General features: G+C 38.1%; 2 protein-coding genes across 2 annotated transcripts; one reads left to right on the forward strand and one right to left on the reverse strand.

Annotated features, from left to right (window-relative positions):
* The first annotated feature begins 12,875 nt into the window (after positions 1 to 12,875).
* On the forward strand, positions 12,876 to 14,465 carry rag2 (recombination activating gene 2). Its single transcript, XM_087797167.1, has one exon. It carries the CDS (start codon positions 12,876 to 12,878, stop codon positions 14,463 to 14,465), a length of 1,590 nt encoding a protein of 529 aa, XP_087653293.1.
* Positions 14,466 to 18,830: 4,365 nt separating this feature from the next.
* rag1 (recombination activating 1) lies at positions 18,831 to 24,241 on the reverse strand. Its single transcript, XM_087797762.1, has 2 exons — positions 23,212 to 24,241; positions 18,831 to 20,563 (listed from the first exon to the last, which is right to left on the reverse strand). The coding sequence occupies exons 1-2, from the start codon at positions 24,224 to 24,226 to the stop codon at positions 18,831 to 18,833; spliced, it is 2,748 nt and encodes a 915-aa protein (XP_087653888.1). The 5' UTR covers positions 24,227 to 24,241.
* Between the last annotated feature and the right edge of the window lie 938 nt (positions 24,242 to 25,179).

Raw genomic sequence — 25,179 nt, forward strand, 5'->3', positions numbered from 1 at the left:
ACTTCAAATCGCATAGAATCGCTTTAAGTGTCGATGGATGTCACATGATGCTTTACCAGCAGCAACAAGTGTGAATGGGTGATTATATGAACTCTAAACTGTAACTATAGTAGCAGTTTCATAGCATTAAAGAAGATGCTCTTCTCCAAGTCCCATAATGGTGGCAATGCTCCTTTTGTAATGGTTCTACACACTATTTCAGTCCCTAAAAAATGAAAGACCCTTACCTGTGCTGTGTACCAAATGGTACACTTCTGCACTTAATATTATGAGTGCTCATGTGCGGCCCAATGACCTCGATTTGCGCACTAAAATGGACTGAGTGTGGATCGATGGACACTTTCCACCCTTAACAACCATCTTAGTGACGTAGATGACGCTAAACAGAATCACTGACGACGTGTTATCCAAGCAGATACCGGCGTAAATGTCTCAAGAAAACACTTATTTTACCACAAAAAAAACGCAACAACAGTTATAAGAAAATAAAACAAAACTTTATAACTTGATTAAATTGGAGAAAAGTGTCGATGATAGGGTTCCAATGGTTAGTTGCAATCAGCATTAAAAAGAAGTAGAATAATAAGTTGTCAAGTCACTTATGGTAATTCTGTAGCGTCAGTGTTTGATTTGAGACAGTACTACCCTTCCGAAAATTGAGCACTGAAATTAAAACACTTGTGCTATGCAACAAAAGAAGGAAGAGGAACAATAGAGAGGTTAACTTCACCAGCATAGAAGCAAGACGAGCTGACACAACGGACTGGAACCCAGAAACTTAGCTAGTAGCTGCAGGGGTGCTGATTTTAAAATGTGGTTTCATTCTAAAAGTAAAAAAAAAAAAGAACACAAACACAAGTAAAACAAACAGAGTAGTACCAAAATAAAAGCACATAGCCCTTAACAAAAATGTATGAGACATAATGTATCTTGTAAAGTGTATTTGTCAACATCATATTGGCGATCCCAGTTTAAATACCCCTCTACCATTATTTCTATTTAAATGGACAGAATTATGTGAATAATTTTTCAAAACAACAACATATCTTTCGAAAATAAAAAACAATTCTCACCCTATTACTCAATTTGAAGACTGAAAAACCTCTTCAGAAGTTATCTGAATTGGGAGAAAAGTTAGAGTGAGCTTAAAGCATTCTTGAAACGCTGAAATATAAAATATTGCTTTATTGTGCGGATTCCTAAAGTGGAGATTGAGAACAGGAGCCAGAGTCTTCTAATCGTTTGTCAAGCTGTCAGGCTTGAGGAGAAAACAAGGCAGTTATCAGCCGAAAACTCCACAAAAAGGCAGAAGATTAAATTATCCAAACTGATAACAATCACTTTCCATTTGCATCAGCTGAGATGCAATGTGAATAGATAAATGCATTGTGTATATATATAAATATATATGTAGCAATAAATATATATTTGTACGTATCCCTGTCACCACAGCTCGACTCCCAAGAAAAGTTTATTCAAACAGTAAAAGCTACTCCCTGATAGTAAGATGGCTGATTCTTTGTGAAATCCATATATTGGCTCAAATAACAAACAATTCACTGAAGGATCTGAACCAGATGTGAAATATTGAATTAATCAAAGCGTCTTGGCTTGTTTATCAGTGTAGTTCCTGCTCAAATAGCCGAGTCTCGTCTACCTCTCCTTCGACTCAATTTACCCACTTCCTGGACAGATTATGCCAATTTGCACTTTTTTTTATCTACTTTGTTCATCGTTGTGTATGTATAAGTACCTCATTAACTCGTCCCCCGGGTGTGTTCCACGCACACTATCCTTTCATCTATCGCCGCAATAAAAAAGCTAGCATGTCAAAGCTGCGTGGTTGCCACTTCAAAGAACTATCCATCAAAGTTTCTGTCCAATTTGTGTCAAGAGACAACAGAGTCAGGGATATTTATCGCCACTAAACCCCTTGACTGGTTTTAACTGAACCGGACGGGAGTCACTCCCTTATTTAATGGCCCGCAATCCAGCCACGGTTTGATTCCTCTGCCGTGGTTCCGAAAGCTAAGGGTGAGCTCAGAGGAAAATTGTGGCACCCAATTTGAACAAAAAAAATCCAAGATAATGATTTCTGTTTTATAAAAAAAATAAAAAATAAGACCAAGCTTGGGTGGATAACAAACTCCTACTCCATGTCTACCAGTATCTTCTGGTTCTGGAAACCGTGAATTGTTATCGTCTTGTGTTGAGACTCGCTTGACCTTGATATATCCAGATAAATATTGTTGCCTGTCAGCAAAATAACAAGAGTAGTAGAGTGTTGACACTAGTCCGACAATTTTCCAGCACTCCTTCAGGACATTCTAAGAAACGTATAAAGCAAAAACATTTCACTGGAGTATCCAGGAAAAAACACATTTCTTTGACAGAGTTGTTGTGTTTGTATATGGTATGTTTTAGTGTTGAATAACAGTTTAAATTCATACATTTTACTGCATAGAGTGCCATCTAGTGGGCTCTAAAAGGGCTTTGTGAAGCTTCATCAACCAACATTGTGGTGCCCTCTTCCACCAAGTACATTTTGCATGTGTTTGATTTATACGTTGATTTTTACATGAGATTTATAACCGTTATTTCGCAAAGGAATTTTCCCGAGGGATGAATCAACTTATATCTTATGTTATCTAATCGAAATCTGGTGAAATCCTGACTCTCCAAAAAAGGGTTTTGTTTACTATCAACTATAGCAGAAATATTTTTCTCTAGTATGATCAAAGTTACTTGTCTTTAATCCACATGTATATTACCTTTTTTGTGTGATCTTCCGTTTTCTCTGAAACACATTAGAAACACATTTAGTAATGTAGTTCAATATTCTAACATCTGAAAAGCCTCTTCATTAAAATCTACAAATAAAAAAAAAAAAAGCTGTGAATTTGTAGAATATTTGTGTTTCTTTCCAAGATTTTTTCTTCCAGATCTATTTAATTGACTTAATACTGACTAAAAAACATCCAAATACCTCCATAATTCTCGACTGTAATGCAAATCTTTTATTGAAGCCTCGAAAAGAGAGTGTAAAAAATAAAATAATAAAGTTTATATTTTTAACATTTTTTTAGTGGAAAAAAAAGTGTATCAGTGTAAATCTTGCCATGTGATACTAGCAATGTGTTTCAATTTGGAAACACTTGAATCTAAAGCTGAGTAACTCAGAGCTTCTGCTTAAAACAATCCTAAAATATACAATTTTATTTTCGTTTTTTTTCCGGATAAATTCCTTATATCAAGGCTTCAATACAAGACGGATGTTATAGACGAGTAAAAAGGAGGTATTTGGTTTATTAATGTCATTTTGGGATAAGGTAAAGACGAAGACAACTGAGCTCCAGTCACTTTGTTAAAATGCAAATACATTTTTGGTTATAACTCTTAAAAAGGAACATATTATTCTGTTCCTTCTTCGACATGAGGGTGAGTAGAAAATGAGTGGAATTTAAATTTTGGGTGAACTATTACTTTAACTCAGTGTACTCTCTGAATGTGCCTAAACAATTCTACTTGTAAGGCAGGCAAGCTCACCTATATGGATGAAGCTTCATTGTAGTTGTGTCTCTGTTAAATCTTTTAAATAGCCAACATGTTAATTACAAAGTGAGAATCATCTACTGGTGTTTGCTTGTCACTCCACAACCACATCAACCAGATCAATGAATGTCCCCTTGCCCATGAATTTAATTTGTTTTCGTGAAAAAATAGACTAGTTAAATGTTTCCCAGTCTGTCTCCAGGAAAAAGACATCATTGAAAATCCAAGTTTAATTTCAGAAATTGTCACAGGCTGGCAAAAGTACTAAACTGAATTGCTATTAGTGATAGGTTGATGAAGCTTCATGAAGCAGTTTCATGTTGTTTAGAGGTCAGTAGGTGGCGCCATTAGTTTAAAAATGATGTGATGTTTCATTAGAACAGTTGTTCAATACAAAGGAAAATAATGCAGAGATCGCCCTCCAGTGGACTCTGAAAAAAATGACACTGCTTCATGAAGCTTCATCAGACCATCACTACTTGCTATATATAAAGGTTCCCCGGAAAATGTTTTGAGTTTTTCGTAAATGATGCCGTCAGCAGTTAGTGATGAAGCTTCATGAAGCATCGTCCTATTTTAGGGCTCAGTATGTTTAGCTCTCAGTTTCAAAACAAGTTGAGAATTCAATAAAATAGCAGATTGTTCGGTAGACATTGCCATCTAGTGGTCTGTGAGAGAGAAAAAAAAATCATGAAGCTTCATCTAAACTTTGATAGGGGTCTCCAGGCTAAGACAATTTAAGTTGGAAATAACAACAAGAAGCCTGGAAAGCCTTAAATCTCATTCGCATACTTGTTACAGGTCATGACATGGCAAATTCACTCACATCATTATCTTGTCAAAATGATGGAATAAACCAGGTGCCTCACCACGTCCTGTGGAGAACAGCCCCACACCGCCGACAGTCGGCCCCACAGCTGCTTCTCCTCAAACCAGCAGCACTAATTCATTACAATAAGATAATGAGACACTCTATAAAAAAAAAAGATGGCTGTTGCAGAGGATTATCTTTCATCATACTCTTATGTTACGCTGCCTGGCAACCCATAACATTTAATCATGATGAGCAAGAGGTGTTATTGACTGGACTTGTTACATCGAGTGCCCGATGTGTTTGGACAGTTGCGAGTCCCTCATGCCGAACTGTTTCCTGCGCTCAGGGATGGCGGGCACACTCTAATGCCTTTTAATCTCCGAAAATAATCAAGGAGGTGATTAATTTAAAGTCAAATATGGGATCCTAGCCGGGGCCCATCAGTTTCACTGTGCAGTCCACTGATATATGGCATTGATTGCTACAGGGAGCCCTCTAATCAGAATCATGGTAAAATCAATAGCTGGCATAGCCTGAGGTCCTTTTCACGCTTCACTGTTCACGGCTAAAGTTAAGTCCCTCGTGCAGAAGCAGTCTTGGTTATTTGCTTAAAGAAAACCAGGCCTCACTTTTTTTTTTTAGGTGGCTCCAGGACTATTGTCCAAGATGAGCGACATTCAATAGAGCAAGAAAGTCGGTTGATTTTTCTCGAGATTTAAAAAGTCTGTTAAAATTGTATTAATGAAAGTTAGGTTTTCCGATCCAAAATTTCAAAGTCAATTAATGGAATTTTCCAGAAATCTTGGGGATCACGAGCAGTAAATTGGAATCCCGTTGTGTTCTGAAGTTACATCTTGGAATTTTGTATCAAATTGTATTGTTGCACATTTAATTGTAGGTTTGCTGGGTAAGATCGCTAGTGACAACTTAAGGAACCAAGTTTCGACGTCATGCAATATGGTTTTTGGTTGGTGATCATGATTCAGCAACAGCCAACGATTCCTAAATTGTAATTTAATCTCATGAGATTTCTTTCTGAGTTATTCTAACTATAAAATTCAAACTAAAAATAGTTTGATTGTTTTTAATTTTTCCAAGCTCAAACAAAAACTCAGGCGTATATTATCAGGATGGCAATATGGGATCTTGAATTATAGACACTGTGTGTGTTGTGTTACGAGGAGGCACATTGAGTGTAGTTTATTTATTCATATGTAAGCTTTTAAGCTACCATATGTTCCATATCACAACTGTGTGCATTGTGGAAATGTCAGAAACCGTGACTATTAAATGCGCCAGGTTGTTGTTTGGTAAATCTTAGCTTCAGCAGCGCAACAGAATTGGTCATGTAGGTTTATTCATCCATTCATTCATTCATTTTCTACCAATTATCCCTTAACGGTGTCGCAGGGAAACTGGAGCCTATCCCAGTATCATAGGGCGAAAGGCAGGGGACACCCTGGACAAGACGCCAGTTTGTCGCAGGGCACACAAAGACAGACAACCATTCACACACACTCTTAATTTTATGGACAATTTCCCAAAGTTCCCAATCAACCTCTGTATGTTTTTGGACTGTGGGAGGAAAACGGAGTGCCCGGAGTAAACCCAAGCCTTACGGGGAGAATATACAAACTCCACACTCTTGAAAAGGGAAGTGTATCCAGCCCAGCTACTATAGAACTCAGTGTACATTGTTAACAAAGGGGGCCTCGTAGGAGCATCTGGTTGGATCATTGTCCTTTTCTTTTAGCAATGTACAACATTTAGAGCTACAGCTATACTTTAGCCTTAATAAAAATGAATGCAACTGCCGTCTCCTACCCATTGCCTTTACACTCAGCTGTCCCTTGTCCATCCTCATCCTCTTGTTTCCATGTGTCCCCACCTACCTCATGTGTTAAATAGTCTGCATCTTCCTTTGTCTTGTGTTCGTCCTGCATCTTCAGCCCTTTGTCCCAATCCACAACTACACTAGGTTATTGTGTTTCTGTTTCTGTTTTCTTGATCTACTAAAGTGAGTGACTTTTTGTGTGTCACTGGCGGAGTCCCTCTTTTATTTCTTTACATTCATAGATTTTAATATAAGTAGTTCTGTGTATAGTTTTTGTTTTCCTCATATTTGGAGATATTTTTTTTGTAAAGTTTTGTGTTGCCAGAGTAGTATAGTTTATTGCTATTTTATTTCTATTTTATTTTTTGTTGTTTTTATTTTCTTTGGAAAAGAAGGTCTCAGTCTGTTTTGTGTCTGGTTTCATGTTCCATGCCTAGCAGGTTGGAGATTGTGTTTTATTGCCATTTTTTTGTTTAATGAGAGGGCTCAAGTAAACAAAATATTTTCAGCAATAATCTTGATTGAATGATATAAACTAATAATTACATGTCAGAGGTGTATTATAAATGATGGCGTCAAAAGTACATAAAAGCCACTGATACAGTGAGTGACACATATTCAAGACGTAAAGTAATGAACAGTTCATCACTATGAGCAGACCCGAACATAGAGGGTTTATTTTCTAGCAGCAGTTCTGAGAGGATTATGATGTCGCTGACCTCCTGTTGACCATTGGCATTGCCCTTCTCTGCCTTACATATCTCTCCAGGATGATCCTCTCCAACTCTCTTTGGAATGACTCGAGCTCTGCTACTGAACAAAACCTTTCTATTGGCCCGATGGCGAGGCAGAGTGATAAGCCTATCTATTTGCTCAAGGCCTTATGTTTGACACTAAAATGTCACGACCTCTTCGCGATAAATCTGACCTGACTCTTACTGAGGAAATCAGAACCAATGGCAACCTTTCACAAGTGAAATACATTGTTTTTTTGTTGTATTTATCATCCATTGTTATTATTATTGTTATTTAATACACTTGAATCCATCATTTTCTTTAGTCTTCTACTAAATATGTGTTTTCAATATGTTGAACACGTGAGGTTGGATTTCTATGATTATGGGAAAAGTTCATATGGGCGTGAAGGTTGTAATCTTTCTTAGTATTTCACTTTTTTAATATACGTCTAAAAACATGTTTAAAAAGAAAGAAAAGAAATACAGTGAAGCTGACTTGTCCTTTTTACTCATCAATCTCTTTAATGTAAAGTATTTTCCCTTAAGACTAAAAATAATATAAAGTATAATAATTCAGGTTATTTAAATGTGTGTGTGGGGGGGTTACTAAATAAATAAATGCGGGGAGTACAGATTATTATTAAGTAAAGGTACGTCATTTAAAGCAGTAAACGCTAGCCCCGACCTTAAGCGATATTAACTTGTTCAAGTTTGTGTTTGGTTGAAACCTTTTGTAGTAAAAAAAACTAAAGAATTTTGAAAGAATATAACAGAGACTTAACAGCTCTGTGCATTTGTACAAGTGAAACATGTGACTTTAAACCAGATCATATTTATTATCTTTGTTTAAGTAACAGTGTTAAGTCGGATTCCGAACCTGACAAAACTTGTTTGTGTGGAACCTATCATCTCTTAGTAGCTGATTATTTTGGCTGTATTTGGTTTTGGTTATGTATAAAAATAAGGTATTGCATGCATTTATTCTCAAACGTTTTTGTTAATATTAATTCTGCAAAACTTATTTTATTTATATTTATTTACAAAGTTAAATCCTCTTCCAACCCCAAATAATTTAACTGATAACTGGCTATTTTCACTGTTATTATTTAAAGAAATATTAGTAATATGATAAAATATTTGCCCTAAATATTGTCTTTAAGTGTTTAGCCTGTAGAAACTGTAGTCATAGAAACAGATTTGTATTTTGTAAAAATTTAACAAAAAAATAGGTAAAAGTAGGTTCAAAATATGAAATGATTTTCATGGTTTTAATATCTATATTTTATCATGTACTACTTGTGACAGCCACACGTAAACCAGATCGTAGACTTTAGCTGCTGACAAGAGGTAGCACTTCTCTGACCCGACAAAAGTCCTCACCATCTGCTTATAGGGAAACCAATCATGGCAGCTTTTGTGCTTCATCATGTTCCCTCTTTTCATGAGGTCAAGTGCAGACAAAAATTGATCCAAGGGATGAAAAATGGAAAACCTGTTTCAGCCCCAGCCTCCACTTAAGGACTTTTTTTTTTTGTCTGCAGGAAAGCTCGGTGTGAATCAGCAAAAGCCATTATTCGTGTTTACAAGCCTCCCGCTGTGACTTAAAAAGATTAAAGTTGCTGATCCATCCATCTTCCACCATTTACGTTGAACAAGGATGGCCGCAGACAATCTAACGATCTTAACAAACACGTCTCTGGTCCGTGGTAGGAAGAGAAAAGCAGAGGAATCGAACGCAAAACAACACAAACTGAGGTTGCCAAACATTATTCCTTATAAAACGCGTAGGGAGATTTAAAATGAGTCTAACATTCCAACATAAAAAATGGGTTCACCCAAAATTTCCATTCAACTAATTTTCTACTCTACCTCAAGTTGACTAAGGGTTGAAATTATTTGAAGAGTAATGTACGTGTTTTAAGAGTTACAGGAAAAAAAGAATGGATGTTCATATTACCGTCGCAAATGGAGCTCAATTTTATTTGTCCAAAAAGACACTTAAACATCCAAATACCTCCATACTGCCTGTCTGTAATGTATCTCTTGTATTGAAGCATTGACAAAGAATTTGAAATATTTTAAGCTAGTTTTTAGTAGGAACTAAAAGGCTAACATGCTACACAGACAGCTAGCATGACGTGTTTCGTATTTTAGCCTTTTAGCTTCTACTACAAACAAAACTTCTATTTTTTTTTCAAAAACATTTCTGATGTCAAGTAAAATTTGAAATTTGGGTCAACTATTATGAAAGTAAATTTTTGCCATCAATATACTTTTCGGACACTACATTTTTGCATCAAATTATGACTGGAAATTTGAAAAATGAAGACATTTTTAAGCAATTTCAAGTCGTTTATTTTTTTTTATGCACGAAAAACGCTTAAATGTGCGTAAAAATGGTCTAATATAAATTCAGTCCAAAAAAATACAACATTAAAAATACAACGTTAAAAAATTCACCTTTGCATGATATCCCACTGTAACTTCAGGGATTCATTGCTTCTCCTTGGTATAATTTAACTGAATTTAGTTTAAACCAAATTTCATACACTTTATTTACATTAAATGTTAAATTACTATAATTGAATTGTGAACACATTTGTATTTTTTACAGATAAAATGTTACACTGACTGTATTCATTAATTTAAAAGAAAATAGACAGAGGAAAAATAACATTCCTTGAAGTTTGATAGATTTTTTAATTCATATTAAAAGTCCGATGGCAAACATTCTATAAATGATCACTTTAAGCATCTGCAAAATTAATTTAAAAAAAAAACCTTTCAAAGTGCAAAGAGTTGAATAAATAATTAAATTACTTGCAAAATGATTTAACATCTTTATAATAATGATAATAATCTAGTCATTCTAATGAATGACTAACGCGTGTTACTAACTTGTTTGATGTATACACTCGTTAAAGTGTTAAAAGGTGACTGAGGTCAAACTTCACATGAGAATGAAATATCTTAAGAGGTCATTTGTCATAACATGAGCAATATTAAGTGATAGACTCCTGCCGGCAACGGTCGCCACTAGGACTTGGCAATTACCGCCGCATTAAATAGTGATAAACAGTAGTGTACGGCGTCACAACATCAGGGCTGTCACCGTGTCATCCGTCAAAACTTTGCTTCGGGGTCGGAACAGCAAGGTAGTGACACATTAGAAGGGGCAGAAACAGGTGCTCGCATGGATTCTAATTACTTTGTTCTATCAATTATGTACAAATCCGTGCTTCGCCTGGGGTCTGACACATTGCTGTGCCTCCTACTCACTCAACCCATCTGCAGCTACATAGCAGGCGGTGCTTCTCAACTGTGTGTTTATGTGTGTGTGTACTACTGTGTGTGGAAGCCTTCGGGTGATTGCAAAGGTTTATTTTACCAGTGAATTCATTCACTTCTCGCGAAAATAAATACCAAGAAATATAAAACTTTTTTTTTTTTTTTTCTCCACCTGACATCTGAATATATATGCATAACAATTCTCTCCCGACAATATTGAGCTCGTCTTTCTTCTGCTCGGCCTCCTGTAAGCGTCGCCGTCGACACACACACACACACACACACACACACACAGGTGCTCAGATGTTGTTGTGTTTTCAGAGAGAGTAACGGTCTTCCAGGCGCACTCGTGGTTTCAGCTTTTGTTTTTGCTCCTCCAGTTCAGCTCGGCAGACAAAACATTATGCAAATGTCAATGTGTCGACATCTGCTCACAGCTGTGCATCATTTATCGCAGTTGTCAAAACTTCATATATTATTGACGTGTTGACTGGCGTTAAAAATTTAAAACATTTTTTTTAACAATAAAGTGTGTTTATCTTTGAAGAAATATAATACACTGAAAAGCATAAAAGACATTTCTAGATATTGTTCAGTTAAAAATTGTTTTTTTTATTCTAGGTAAGTAAAGCCGGCCTGGAGGCTTTTTATAGTCCTTGAATATGCTTCATGCAGCCGGTTTTCTCAGTTATAAACTCTAATATTGAATAATTAAAAATTGTAAAAACTCCAATTTTAATAAAAAAGAGGCATATCAAACAGAAAGGATTAACTTGACGCTGTCAAGTGCCTTTACTTGTGTTTATAGATTTAGTTTTTTTCTGTCTGTAAAGAAGGTCTTGTGTTGAACTGGTTGAACTTGATGTATTTTTTTTAACCTCTGGAGGACTTTTTTGGTAGAGTAACAGTTCATATTTGGCAGCTGCTCATTTTCTCTTATTTTTTTTTAGTTTGAACAACCCTGAGTTACAACCTTTATTTTTTTTTTCTTTTAATGTATTACTATTATTTTTATTTTTTATTATTAATTCTTTTTTTTCTTTTTTTTTTTTTTTTTTTCTTTTACGTGAACATACAACAATGAGACCAGAGACATCAGATGTAAATGCGAAATATAATCTTGTCATGATTAAGATGACTATGATTATGACAATATAATTAAGTCAATATAAGTTGTGTTAATAAATAAATGTCTATATATTTTGCCAATTATTTTATGGAATAACCGTTTCAACCTTACAAGTTTATATTTTATTAATTCAAACCGGTTTTACATGAGATTTAATCAATTACTTGTATTGTGAAACTCACCTACAATCCTGCTAATTAAACATCTGACTCTTGTGTTTTTAATTGTGAATGCAGTGAAACTCAAATCCCTTTGGCATTACACATTTAGTTTACAATCTAGGGCAGTTCCACAGTTTTGAGCATTTGGCTAGCCAACATCCCTTTAATGAACTATTCAAAAGTGTTCTAATTAAAGCTGGTTTTGTTATAATTTATATGGTTCGTCTTTCTCGCCGTGGTATTACGTAACGAGAGAGAACCGGTGACCCTCTTTTCTTTTTAGTCGCTGCGTATTTTTTCAAGTTTCACGAATGGTCGTAGGTGTTCCTCAGGTTCAGCTTTGTCTTCAGGCTCCCTGGAGTCTGTTTGGAGTGAAGTGTAACTGATAACTTGCGACACCGCTCCACTGACTCAGTCTGGCAGCTCTGCCAATGAGCAACAGTCACACACAGTTAACCTCAAGATCCAGAAGTGTTTGTGAGTCAATGGAGCCTCACAAATTCTTTGCGGGGAAATGAAAAGCAGCACAGGCCGCATTTAGAGATTTCAGCATTTGAGTTAAAAAGGCTGAGAGAGCTCTGAGATCTGCGACAAGGTAAGATCATTGAAACATTTAGTTACTTAATCAACCTTTTTTCTAATTCATGTTTATTTTCTTGTTGACAAAACTCGTGCTGCTATCTTTCGAAAAGCAATTTGTAAAATGAATGATATGTCATCCAACTGCATTTGTTTGCTTCTTCCTAGTTGTTTTCAAAGTAGGATTATAAGTATATACTATTTTAAATTGACTAGTGTGTGTTGAAATAACATTTTAAATATATTTTTTTAGATGAATGTTTATATATGTTTTTTTCCCTTAACTATTTAAAAAAATATATTAAAAAAATGTTTTTGGAATGTTATAATAATATAAAAAAAACATGAACTATGCACCACTTTTGTTTAGTTATATTCATTCATTTTTTTTTTTTCTAACCATTGTGTTATCCCTGGGTCAAGATGACCCAAAGGTACTTCACTTTTACCCAAAAGCAACACAAGGGGTACCTCAAACACATTTGATTTTGAGCCTGCGGGTCACCTTGACCCTGCGATAACACAATGGTTGAATATATACTCAATGAATGTCACTACCATGCCAACGTCTCATGTAAAGTTACATTATTTAAAACAAAAATAAATGTAAAAAGTTTTGGGGGAAAGGTTGAAAACCATAAAAAAAAATGTAAACCACAATTGGGAATAGTGGTGAATTGGTACCAACACTTTAATAGACACATTGTTTTGCGTTAAACAAGAAACAAAGAAAGAAAATGCAAGTGACTTTGTTCTTATTTGTTTCTATACAGGCATCACAATGACCCTCCAACCTTTAACCCCAGTCAACTGTGAGGGTTTTCTCCAGCCAGGTTGCTCTCTGCTACAGCTGGACGGTGAGGTTCTCCTCTTCGGACAAAAGGGATGGCCCAAGAGGTTTTGCCCAACTGGGGTGTTCGGTGTCCGCTTTAGAAATCATGAGCTGCGACTTCGGCCGATCACCTTCTCCAACGACTCCATTTACCTTCCTCCCCTTCGCTGCCCTGCCCTTTGCCGCCTGGATCCTCACGACGGTCTTCCAGAAAGCTATCTAGTCCACGGTGGCCGCACCCCGAACAACGAGCTCTCGTCGGCGTTATATGTGCTTACCACAGAAAGTCGGGGTTGCAACCGCAAACTGACCTTACGGTGTAATGAAAAAGTGCTCGTCGGAGAAACACCTGGCAGCCGATACGGTCACACACTGAGCGTAGTTCAAAGCAACGGTAAGACCGCCTACGTGTTATTTGGCGGACGGTCGTACATGTCCGACAAAGAGAGGACAACGGAAAGCTGGAACAGCGTTGTCGACTGTCCCCCTCAGGTGTATGTGTTTGACCTAGAGTTTGGCTCCACATCTGCTCACACTTTACCTGAACTCGGTGACGGTCAGGCCTTCCACCTGGCTCTGGCCAGAGAGGACTGTGTCTACCTCTTGGGAGGTCACTCGCTCAACTCTGACTCTCGCCCACCTCGACTCTTTCGCCTTCGTGTGGAGCTGTTGCAGGGCCGACCTTTGCTCGCCTGTGAGGCGTTAGCTTCTGGACTATCCATCTCTAGCGCCATGGTCACCCGGGTCAGCCAAGCCCACGAGTACATCATCCTGGGAGGGTATGAGTCAGATTCTGAGAAGAGATTAGAGTGCACTTCGGTGAAGCTTGATGAAAAAGGGATTCACATTCAGACCATGGAGTCGCCTAAGTGGACCCCAGATGTTCTACATAGCCGGACGTGGTACGGTGGCAGCGCAGGGGAGGTGAACTTCCTGCTGGCTGTCCCGAACGAAGGACGACCAGGCACAGAAACACACGCCTACTATCTCGTCAAATTTGAAATAGAAGGTGGAGCCGAAGACGACGCTCAAGAGTGTAGCCAGGATTTGACCGACAACTCGACTCCTCTTGAAGATTCAGAAGAGCTATACTTCGGTCGGGAGCCTCATGAACTGATTGACAGCGGCGATGAAGGCGAGGGCACCTATAACAAGGAGGATGAGGAGGATGAATCCAAGACCGGGTACTGGATCAGATGTTGCTTGGGCTGTAAGGTGGATCAGAACACCTGGGAGCCGCTTTACTCCACAGAGCTCTCGCGTCCCGCCATGATCTTTTGCTCCAGTGGGGATTCGGGCCACTGGGTCCACGCACAGTGCATGGATCTCTCGGAGACCTCGCTCTTCCAACTCTCCTGGGATAAGAAGAAATACTTCTGCCTGGATCATCGTTCTCCACCCCAGCAGGAGATGACCCCGCCACGAGTCGCGATGCCCTTGAAGCGCACACCAATCAAGCTGAAGCACAGAAAAGCGACTATTGCACAAAAGATAAAGCAGAAAGCCAAAAAGAGCATTTTTAAAAGACTTTTTAACTGATCCAATGATAGTTGCTTAACATGAAGTTTTTTTCTTGCTTCATTTTCATGCTTTCAACATGTTCCATACTGTCATTTTCCCAATAAACTTCTTTTAAAATGACATTTGTGTCTGTTATTGTTTTAAAGAAATATACGTCTGTCTGTCTTTGTGACTTTGATTCATCATGGTTCGCATTAAATACAATTAATATTTGCTAAATTTCTACAAATTATGTTGTAAATTTAAGTTTTAAATATCAGGAGAGTAACATGAAGAGCATGAAACATTAATATGAAATTAATTGCATAAATGAAATATTTTTTTTGGGTGAAATGCATTTTCATAATATTATATTGAAGTGATTACAAAAACCAACATTTATTGAAGACATTTAATTAAAATAATAACAATATATCAATATAATATAATAAATTAAATATAAGTAAATAATATGAAGCTGTTCCAGATTCAGTTTTATTGTTAGACTTTAGTTAGTTTAGATAGTTCTGCTTATTGATCCAAATTATTATTAGATTCATCCATGATAACAATTGTGTCTTAATACTACATTCAAATGTTTTATGAGAAGATAAATGCCATTATACTGGATAATTTACCCCATAATATGCGAGTCTATTAACAACCATCCCTGCAAAATAATATATATTTTTTCAGGGTGTAGTAAAGCACCGCTGTCACTCATACTTGTACATCAAGACCCATTATGCACTGCAACAATTAACAGCAGATCATTTTTAAAAATGTTTCAGGAATTTGAACCAATGTTCTGTTCCCTAATTTATTTGATGCATAAGGATCTACCAGATGTAAATAGGACAATAATTTCCAATTTCAGAAGAACATGTCAAATTACCAAAAGAAAGGTAGATTAAAAAATGATTATAAAAACCACAATATGGGTAGAAATGAAATGCTTGACAGAGGTATGCACTCTCAGAGTGCTTTTCAAGTAGTGATGATCTTGGACCTGATCAACATAATTGCATAACAACATGTGCTTTAAACAAGTTTAATAAATTAGTCATAGTTTAATTATGAATCGGCTTGTTTGGAAATATATGTGAATCCAGTCTCTTGCCCTAAGAAGCTGGGATCGGCCATAACTCCCTCCAACGACTTCATTAGAGATGATGCGATAGATAAAGACTGGTTTGATGCAGGGGTGTCAAACTCAATCACACAAGGGGCTAAAATCTTTTTTTTAGCACTTTTGGTCAGAGGCCAAACAAATTTTATATTTACCAAAGTGTCTTTAGCAGGGAGTATCAAACTCCCATCAACCTCAGATTTATTATTGGAAGTCTCTGTATAATTGTAGACATCCATAATCTCTGTTCCTTATCTTAACTTAAACGCTGACATCTTTATAGGTCACCATATAAATATGAAAATTAATCTACCAGTTTAATGAATGTTATTTAATGAATCAAAGGATGAGATATGTGGAGGTTAAAACAACTGAAATGATAAAAACAAGTTTACAATTGTATCGCTTTATTACATGAAAAAAGTTCTGACACATCCTGATCTCCGGCGTCTTGATCAAGCTGTTGATGCTAATTCAACTGAACACAAGTCTTCTGTTCACAAAGGCAGAAAATTAAAACGAGTCAAACCCACATCGATTATCAAATGGAGAAGGAAATAAACCTGAGAAACGATTCAGAATTGAAATTCATCAAATCCGGCTTCATCCATTATTCAAAATATGAAATCCATTATAGGAAAGCAAAAAGCAATATGGCACGAGATGTACTGGAACACACGATATGATTGTAGCCTCACGACAACAGCTGTCACGCCGTCCATCCTGTGACAGTTAAAATAAAATCCACTTTTCAATGGAGGGGGGACAACAAAATTGCCTGCCACTATTTTCGAATAGTGAGGGCAGAGAAAGGCATTCTAATCAATCAATCAAACAAATCAAGTTGCCAACAAATCTGATTGCATTAGGGCCTCGCCGTCCGTCTCTTCTGTCAAACGCAGCAGCAGGAGAATATCGGCGGGTAAACACAGTGAGACTGTAGAGATTCTTGATCCGTCCGTGCAGGAAAGCTGTTGGTAAATTAGCCTCTACCGACACCAGGCCTGGGGACCAGTACCGGTACGTGAGACATTTGTTACTGGGTCGCAAAGACAAAAGACGCAAATTGGCTGCCAGTTTCTCTCAGGATTAATTTTAAAATTCTGATTCTTACTTTCAGATCTATTCATGGTCAGACTCCTCCTTACATTAGTGATCTGATCCAGCCTTACACCCCAACTCGGGCTCTTAGGTCTGTGGATCTATTCTATCTAGAATCTACTGACAGTTCCTCGCACACGGTTCAGGACCAGAAGAGAGAAATCCTTCCAGGCTGTTGCTCTTAAGCTTTGGAACGATCTTCCTCTCTCTCTGCATTTGATGGATCTACTGGTACCTTCAAGAAATTTCTTAAGATCTTTTTATTTGTGCAGGCTTTTTCCTAATCGTCAGGGACTCCTGTGTATGTCTTATGTTGTCTTGGCCTTTAAGAGTTTTTTAATTTGTATGTACTTTAAAATGTGTATTACTTTTGATTGTTCAAGAGCTTTATGGTCTAGAAAGACGCTTTACAAATATACTTAATACTTAATTGTTTGCTGGTTTGTTATTTTACTTTTCTTCTACTTGAACGTTGGACTGGGAATATAATCCTGACATTTAAACATACATAGATGTACATACAGCATACTCACTTTATTTCTATCAACAAATAACGTCAACATATGTGACCAATGAAAGTATTTGGAATTTCTACCTTGTGCAGAAAAAAAGTTAAAGGAGATCAAAATCGGTTCAAAGTGACCCCGGCATCTCTCCAGCCCCAGCGGGATCCCACGATAAAGCACTAAACTAATATTTCTCAGAGGGCATTTATGAAACAAAGCGCATTTGGGTCCCTGTGATTGCATTTTGCCCCAGCTTCCATGATATATTAATACACTGTCCGCAAATGAGGTCTTTTTTAACACAATTTCCCGCCATGACTTACCGTGCTTTCATCTGTTACCATAAATATTGTTGCTATATAAATCCATAAATGTGTCAGATCCCAGCAATACAATAAACTGCCCCATATTTCAAAGATTAAAAAAAAAAAGAACCTTCTCACTGTGACTTGGGAAATAGAAAACTATGTTACTCTTGGATTCTTCAGAGGTTAAATCCTCCTCTGACTGGAACGGAAGCAAGAGGGGAAAACCTGCAGCATTTAGAACTGGTGTGGAATCACATTAAACTTGGTTCAGGTTTTGTTTGCTGGATAAGAAATGGTTCAAATCCTAAAACAAATGGTTTTAATGATTTAGTGGTTGACACTGCACCAACACATTGTTGAACAAGAGGATACTGCAAATCAGTTTGTGTTCATTTTATGTAGGTAAAGTGAGACTTGGTTGACATTTCCTGTGTGGCCTTCATGAGGTCAGATATAACTAACATTTTAATTTAGTACTTTTTTATAATTGTCTTAGTTGGCTCAAAATACAATCTAGAAGTTTTTACTTTCATCTTTTTCCAAGTTTAAAAAGACATTTGAAAATAATATATTTTGAAGAGAAAGTTTCCTTAGATGATGAGTTTCCGCACATTTTCATGAAGTGAAAACAAGAAGCATGGACATTATTCCAAGATTTATCTCATTTCGAAATAAAAAAATGTATCTAATAATAATAACTAATTTATAGCCAACCTGTTTAAAGCATTTACAAAAAAACATATAACCACTATATGATAGGATTTCTTATCTTTGTATTTAGAAATTAGCATCGACACAAAGCACCTTAACTTTAAAATGCTTTCTCATGGAAGCTATTTGATAAAAGATTATTTAAATTTAGATTTTCTGGACTCATGTGTTGTTCTCGGTGTTATCTTGACCTTTTAAGTATATATTTTTTGAGTATTTTTTTTTATTGTTAAAGCGCTTAGTTACCCTGGTGGTGGTCTAGCAAAGCGCTCTATAAATAAAAATTACTTACTTACTAACTTACTTTAAAAGGCTATTTTTTAAATGTATATAATACTAATTGTGTTTCTATTAGTGACCTTGGGTTGCATGGAAATGGCTAAAGGGAACCAAATGGCACCTGAACCATACTTTGGAAATGTCTCCCTTTGATATAATTTAAATGTTTATTTCATTCTTTTACAATTTCTATTTACTTCAATTGCTTTTTTTAAACAAAGCTTTTGACCTTTGTTTCTTTCATTGTTCACCAGCATTAGACCACATCCAGTTTTACTTAAAACATTGGTTTTGGCTCCATACATGATAGATTTTGAAGCGGAAACAATTTGAAAAAAATTATTTTATTAGTAGTATTGTAGTTCACATCTCACATAGTTCCCTTAACAGACACATTCTTGCTCCCCTGCAGAGCATGACTCACTACTGCTCTTAAGGATTTTTCCTTGTGAGCCTCCATAAACCTCTGCAGGTACTTTGAGGTGTAGAGCCAGTGATGTTTCAGCACATCCTCCAATTCAAAAGCCTTGGACTGACGTGCGTTCATCTTCCGGAAACGCCGGAACAGTTTGTTCGCCGACTCGTTCCCCTCGCTGGCCCACGCCCCGATGGATCCGTCTCTCTCTATGATTTCAGGGACGTGGGCCAGGGTTTTGTGCAGGTAATTGGTTATCTTCCCGTTGTATCTATATTTAAACGCGGTGGCGAGGAGGTCGGCAAAGCGCTGCGAGTTAAAGCTGTAGCGGCACAGCTGGTCGGGGCATTCTTTGGCTGGGCAGGTTGCCCGCCACACAGGCTTCATCTGGAGATACAGTCGCATTAGCTCCCTGAGGGCCTCCCTCCTCTCCTCGGAGGGCACCAGCAGACACACAACCTCCACTGTCTCTAGAGTCATTAGCCTTCGGGCATAGTTCCCATTCATCCTCATCACAGGTTTCAGCTTCATCCTCCTCCTCAGCTCTTTGTCCAACGCTGCCCTCCAGCTGCGCCGCTGCTCCCGGCTGGGATTGACCTTTTTGAAAACCTCGCCGATTTCGTCCTGGAATATTTTGTAGAACTCTGTGGCATTGCCGATGTCACAGTGCAACGCATCCAGCGTGGATTGAGTTTCCATGAAGGGCTTAGCGGAGACCCCCTTGACTCTATCTCGTAGCTCCTCGGCGGACTCGGAAAAAGGATTGGTTCTCCATATTTCATAGCGCTCCAGGTTCTCGCTGTGGCTACGGGTGATGGAGTGAAGCACCATGTTTCGAGAGGCTTCCGCTCGACTGGAGTCGCAAAGAGTGCAGATGTAGGCGGAGCCCGAAGACTCCAGGCCTTCCATTTCTCTCACCATTTTCTCATCATATCCCGTTCCTCTGAATTGGAAGCGGAAGAAGCGAGGTAGCCCACCGATGGATAGGATGAGCCGGCTTTCCTGCATCGCGTTACGCTCGGCCACAATTGGCCCCAGCACGGCGGTGAGGCTCTCATGGTCTGACTCATCCACGAACATCAGACAAAGAGGCTTGCAGGAGAGTTCGGAATTCGGGCCGGGCTCGGTGAAAACGGTGACTTCTTTCCCGCCGTCTATTAACACAGAAATGGACATCACAGTGAAGGAGAAACGTACGGCCTTCTCGGGGACGGCCGGTCCCCCGCCATGCTTTTCACTGACGTCCCCCATGCCGTCGCAGGATTCTTTTATTAGAACACTGAAGCCAGCGGTGCAAGCGCTGTCTTCAATACCACTCTCTTTCAGCCCCTCTAAGATCTCGTCCTCCATATCCTTTAGCGCTGACACCAGGGCGACATCATAGCGATAGCGGCGAGTGATAGTGTCAGCTGGAGATTCATCCACGGAGGAAGTCCACCCTGAGAGTCCATTAATAATGCCGACATTGCAATCCGCAGAGACTTTCTTAAGCAATGGCTGCCATTCAAACGAGTGGAATCCGGGGATAAGCTCCTTCTCAGCTGCTCTGAGGCTGTGCAAAGGTTGAAAGATCTGGCGGCCAATGGTAGCTTTGACAGTTCGATACATTTTATGATACTGACTGCAGCTCAAGAAAGTGTTGACCCGAATGGCCAGACACACAGCGGGGTGCAGCCCAAAGCCTTTTCCTGCCAAGAAGAAAAGAAAAAAAACTTTAATCATACCATTGCAAACAGAGGGAAAACACAAACAATAAAGAGAGAGAAACTACACATAATTACAAAATATATTCTGCTTTTGCGAACAAACGAAGCAATTTTATCTACAAATAGCGAAAGTATAGTTATTTCCCTTTGAATTTAAAATATATATATATATATTACTTAACATGTTAGACATTTAACAACTTCCATGATTTAAGAGTTGTGTTGCTGACACTATTAACACCCTTTTGTTTGAGGTGTCCCTTGAACATTTGTTTTAGGGCCTTCGGGTCACCTTGACCCTGAGGTAACAACAATAATGTAGACATGCATGAATAAAAAAACAAGGACTGATTAACAAAAAGGGGTTTACATTTTGAGATTGGTCAAGGTGAACCACCACTCTGGCCTCACGAAATACATATGCAGTGTTGTTCACCTTGACCCAGAGACCGCACAAGGGTTAATCTAATCTATAAACTGAAAGGATCAATAAAAACCCTGTTGTATTGATACAGTTGTATGGATTTATTTTAATGATTCAATTGTGACTCACAAATAAGTTTAAATTCAGATTGACTTTATATATATTTTGATATATATCTATATGTAGATGATACGATTCTTTGAGAATAACATCAAAATGAATACCCTTTATATTAATTTAATTATATACAACTTATTAGGTAATTTTGCTTGACAAAATACTGCTTGGTAGAGTGTCTTTTTTATTTTATTTTTAATAATAAATATAATTATTTGTTTCAAAATAATAACATGCATTTTTTAAATAACTTATATTTATTTATTAATGTTTAAGCATTTGATTGTAAACGTAAGTCTCAAGAAGTGAACCAGGAATGCATATTTTCAAGTATCTATAAGAGGAAGGTGATTCACTTCAGATATATCGTTGTGTAATTTTGCATCCTGTATATTATATCCAACAAATTGGAGTAAAACAAACATGAAAAAAGAGAAAGCCGATTGAGATATAAGGAGAAACAGAAGGTATATTCTGGAAGAAATAGACCTTCATTTAACATTTCCTCATTCAATGTACAATGTTGGATGTCATTTGCAATCCTGCACGAGGCAAATTGCAAATATCAAATCCAAATGTGAATCTAGCGTTGTCAAAAGCCCACAACCCTATGATTACAATTTCCCATAATTCCTAATTTCCGTATGTTACGGAGGGACAGAAGGTGATTCGGTAAAGTTGCTGAAAGTGATGTATTGGCTGCAGATGAAAACAGACACCAGCTGGCTTCTATTCCCATGAGAGGATGATGGCACTGTCGCTGTAATTTGCAGATACAAGGGCTGCTGATGTTGTTTTGATTCAAACAGCCCCTTCACAAGAGTTGTTATTTTGAATTAAAGGGAGTTTAAGAATGAAAGAGACAAGTTCAAAGACGGAGCAAGGGAGGAATGGAAGTGAGGCTACTTTTAAGTGGCATTTAAAATCCTTTCTTATCGTTATGATATATAATGGCATGTAAAAGTTTAGTCACAGGCTTTTAATCGCTTTTTTTTTTTTTTTCTCTTAAAGGGTCTGATTGTATAAATGCTAAATATACACTAACCTTTACCAGATATAAATCTAAAAAAAATTTTTCTCGTGGAAACGCATAAATAAACCTGAGTGGGGCAAAACAGTTGCAAGTACTTATCACTAGGGTGTAGTGAAAATGATTGCCAGATAGATACAAAATCAGGCATTTATTTGTTTTCATTTGTTGGTACTCTAATAAATGCTAATCCACAATACAGTTTTATTTGGCAGAACCTCAAAACACATGGTTGTTTTTGTTAATCGTTTCTTATTTTTTATTGATGTACGTTTAGATAATTTCTGTTAAAAATGAAGTAATAAATGTGATTATAAATCATAATAATCACTTGTATTAATCATAGTAGGTATATATATATATATATATACACAACATAACTTTTTAGAGGGGCAGAAGTACCTTTTTTGTCAGGCATTAATGGGCTTTCTTTATATTTCAGACCTCCATGCACAAATAAATACATTTGTTAAGAGAACATATAGCCTGGGATTGAGTGCACTCATATCTCTGCCACACACCTATATGGCACTTTTTCCAAACTATATTTAGGATTAATGATTTGAAATCATATCTCGCAAATCCGGTTGAGATATCCTCCTCTTTCTCCACTAGTCCCTGATGAGCCACTGCTAAGCCCATCAGCTCCGCACATTCCTCCTCCGAGAAAACCCTAAATCTTCCGTAAGAATAGGGATGTGCAGCGGAACTGTCAGAGCAGGACATTTTCGTCTATTCATATTTTAGTCTGAATATTTTCTCGGGACAGATTCTGGAGTCAGGAATAACGACAATGGTGCTTATTAAACCTGAACCATTGAGCTGATGACAAAGGCGACAACTTTCCTGTCATAGTTCAGTAATGAGCAAAACCTGTTTTTGAGAGCTTTATTTTTCCATAGCCATTATTTACTAAAACTTTTCAAGAATATCCCATTTTCTTTCGACTGTTAATGATAGCTTTGGAAAACGATTTAAGCCTGGAACTAAGATATTTTTTAGCAACGAAAACATGGCTCCCTTTTAAAAAAGAAAGAAATCCTAACTTGTGTCATTTACCTTGCATCATGGCCTCTATTTCATCCGCCACCCGGTGTTCATTCCAAGATCTCAGTGTGAGCAGGAACAGGGTCAGACACACGGACCTCACGTCACCGCCTTCCTCTTTCTCGGCGAAGGTCTTCACCTGCTTCTTCAGATCTTTCAGTCGATGCTTCTGGGCACGACGAGTGAGCGATAGGAGATGCTGACGAGGTCTCCCGCCTTTATTGACCAGCAGGTACCTATTGTTCGCCGAGGACTGTTCGCTTTTGATCTCCTCGTGGCCCTGCCAATGATCTTTGAAGGCATCAAGCCGAACCTGTTGGCCGCAGTCGCCCTTAGGACACAGCAGGGGCAGGGAATTCAGAGCTAAAGTGAAGCTTTTAGCAGGAGCGGTAAGGTTGGCGTGGTCGCAGGCCTGGTTGCAGGCGGGGCAGTTATCTCCCACCACGTTGTTATATTTTTTAATACAGCCGCGGCAGAAGAGGTGCCCACAGGCAGACTGAACTGGGTCGGAGAGCAAGTGGTCACAGACTAGGCAGGTGAGGGAAGCGAGAAAGTCATTAGGAAGCCTCTCCGCGATGAGTTCCTTTCCCATGTGGTCGTTTTGACATTGGGTGACGCTTTTCGCCCAGTGCTGCCTTTGGATTCTGGATTTCTTCCAGGCACCGAGTACGGGATTGTGATGGGGCCCGAAAGGTACCAGAACCCCATGACTTTTGGTGATATTGTTGCTGATGTCCAACTTGGCCTTTTTAGGCAGAGGATTCAATCTGGTCACAGCCCATCTCTTCTTCCCTCTTGCCTTCTGGAACTCTTGTTTTTTGGGAAAGCACAGAAGGCAGTGGGAGCTGTGGGGTCTCCAGGTAAGGACTCTGGTTTTGGCAAAGCTACAAAAGCCTCCTCCTCGAATGGAAACGATGCGACAACAGCTACAGAAAAGCGTCGGATGGACGGACTCCGAGTCCTCTCGCACGTCGACTTTGAAGACTTTAAGAATGACCTCAGGCCAGGAGGTCAACTTGCAGCCCATTCTAAGAAGAGCAATTTTGCAGGGGATGTCAAGATCTGCGTGAACATTGTGAGGTGTTCCTTGTGTTTTTGTCAAGCTTTTTCCACAAAGACGGCACAGACCCCTACCAGAAAAAAACAACAAAAAATGATTGGTACAAACAGGAACAGAAGATAGTGTTTTAAAGATGCCCTCACCTGAGATGGCTCATGTGGGTCACCATCTCCTGAAGCTCTAAATCCACCCTCTGTCCCGGGCCCACCTTCTCCTCGCTTTTCCCCTCGAGACACAGTTTCGTTGCACTGCATGGACTCGCACTGTTGTCCGACGGTCTAATTGGAGCAGCAGGAGGCAAGACGGCAGACAACTTTGCCACCCCGAGTTGTGCCTCGCTAGGTAAAGGGGCCTTCTCCATGGACCTGACCCTAAACAGCTTGAACTTCCACTGGGAGTACTTAGATTGAGGATGGTGAAGCTCAGCCGGCATGGAGGATCTCGGACCGTCCGTCTCCAGGCTCTCGTCCATGTTGGAACTTCGACCTAAATTTACCATAAAACAACAATAATATTAATAAGATACAACACAGTCTAAGAAAAAAGGACAAGAGTTTATAAAGAATAAAGTTTTTGCTTTTATTTTGAAAGTGCCACTGCAACCTCTGAGTCTGAACTTGAATTTTAGATGTTTTACAAAAAGTTTTTACAAAAGTGAAAGTGCTTTGTCGACACCTTTTAATATTGAGTTTTATGTTTTCACAAGCGACTTTAAGTCCAAGAGTAAAGGAAAATTGAAACGAATATATTTAACTATTATTAATTTTCTATTAATAATTGTTCACAATAAAAGATTCACCACAAGATAAAATTGCTAATCGTCTAAAAAAAAGAAAAAGATACGTTTTCTTTGGTCCGAATATATTTATAATCAAAATATTAGAGTTCAGCAAAGGTTGAGTTGGTGAATATATTTGAAA

Source organism: Callionymus lyra, chromosome 8 (assembly GCF_982586985.1).
Source record: "Callionymus lyra chromosome 8, fCalLyr1.hap1.1, whole genome shotgun sequence".
Taxonomy (NCBI): Eukaryota; Metazoa; Chordata; class Actinopteri; order Syngnathiformes; family Callionymidae; genus Callionymus; species Callionymus lyra.

What these genes read in the sequence shown, in the direction of transcription:
- rag1 (XM_087797762.1), bottom strand. Translation starts at nt 24,226, where the DNA reads ATGGGCTGCAAGTTGACCTCCTGGCCTGAGGTCATTCTTAAAGTCTTC. An exon ending in AATAGAGGCCATGATGCAAG is followed by an intron (nt 20,564 to 23,211) that starts GTAAATGACACA and finishes TCTTCTTGGCAG; the next exon opens with GAAAAGGCTTTGGGCTGCAC.
- rag2 (XM_087797167.1), top strand. Translation starts at nt 12,876, where the DNA reads ATGACCCTCCAACCTTTAACCCCAGTCAACTGTGAGGGTTTTCTCCAG.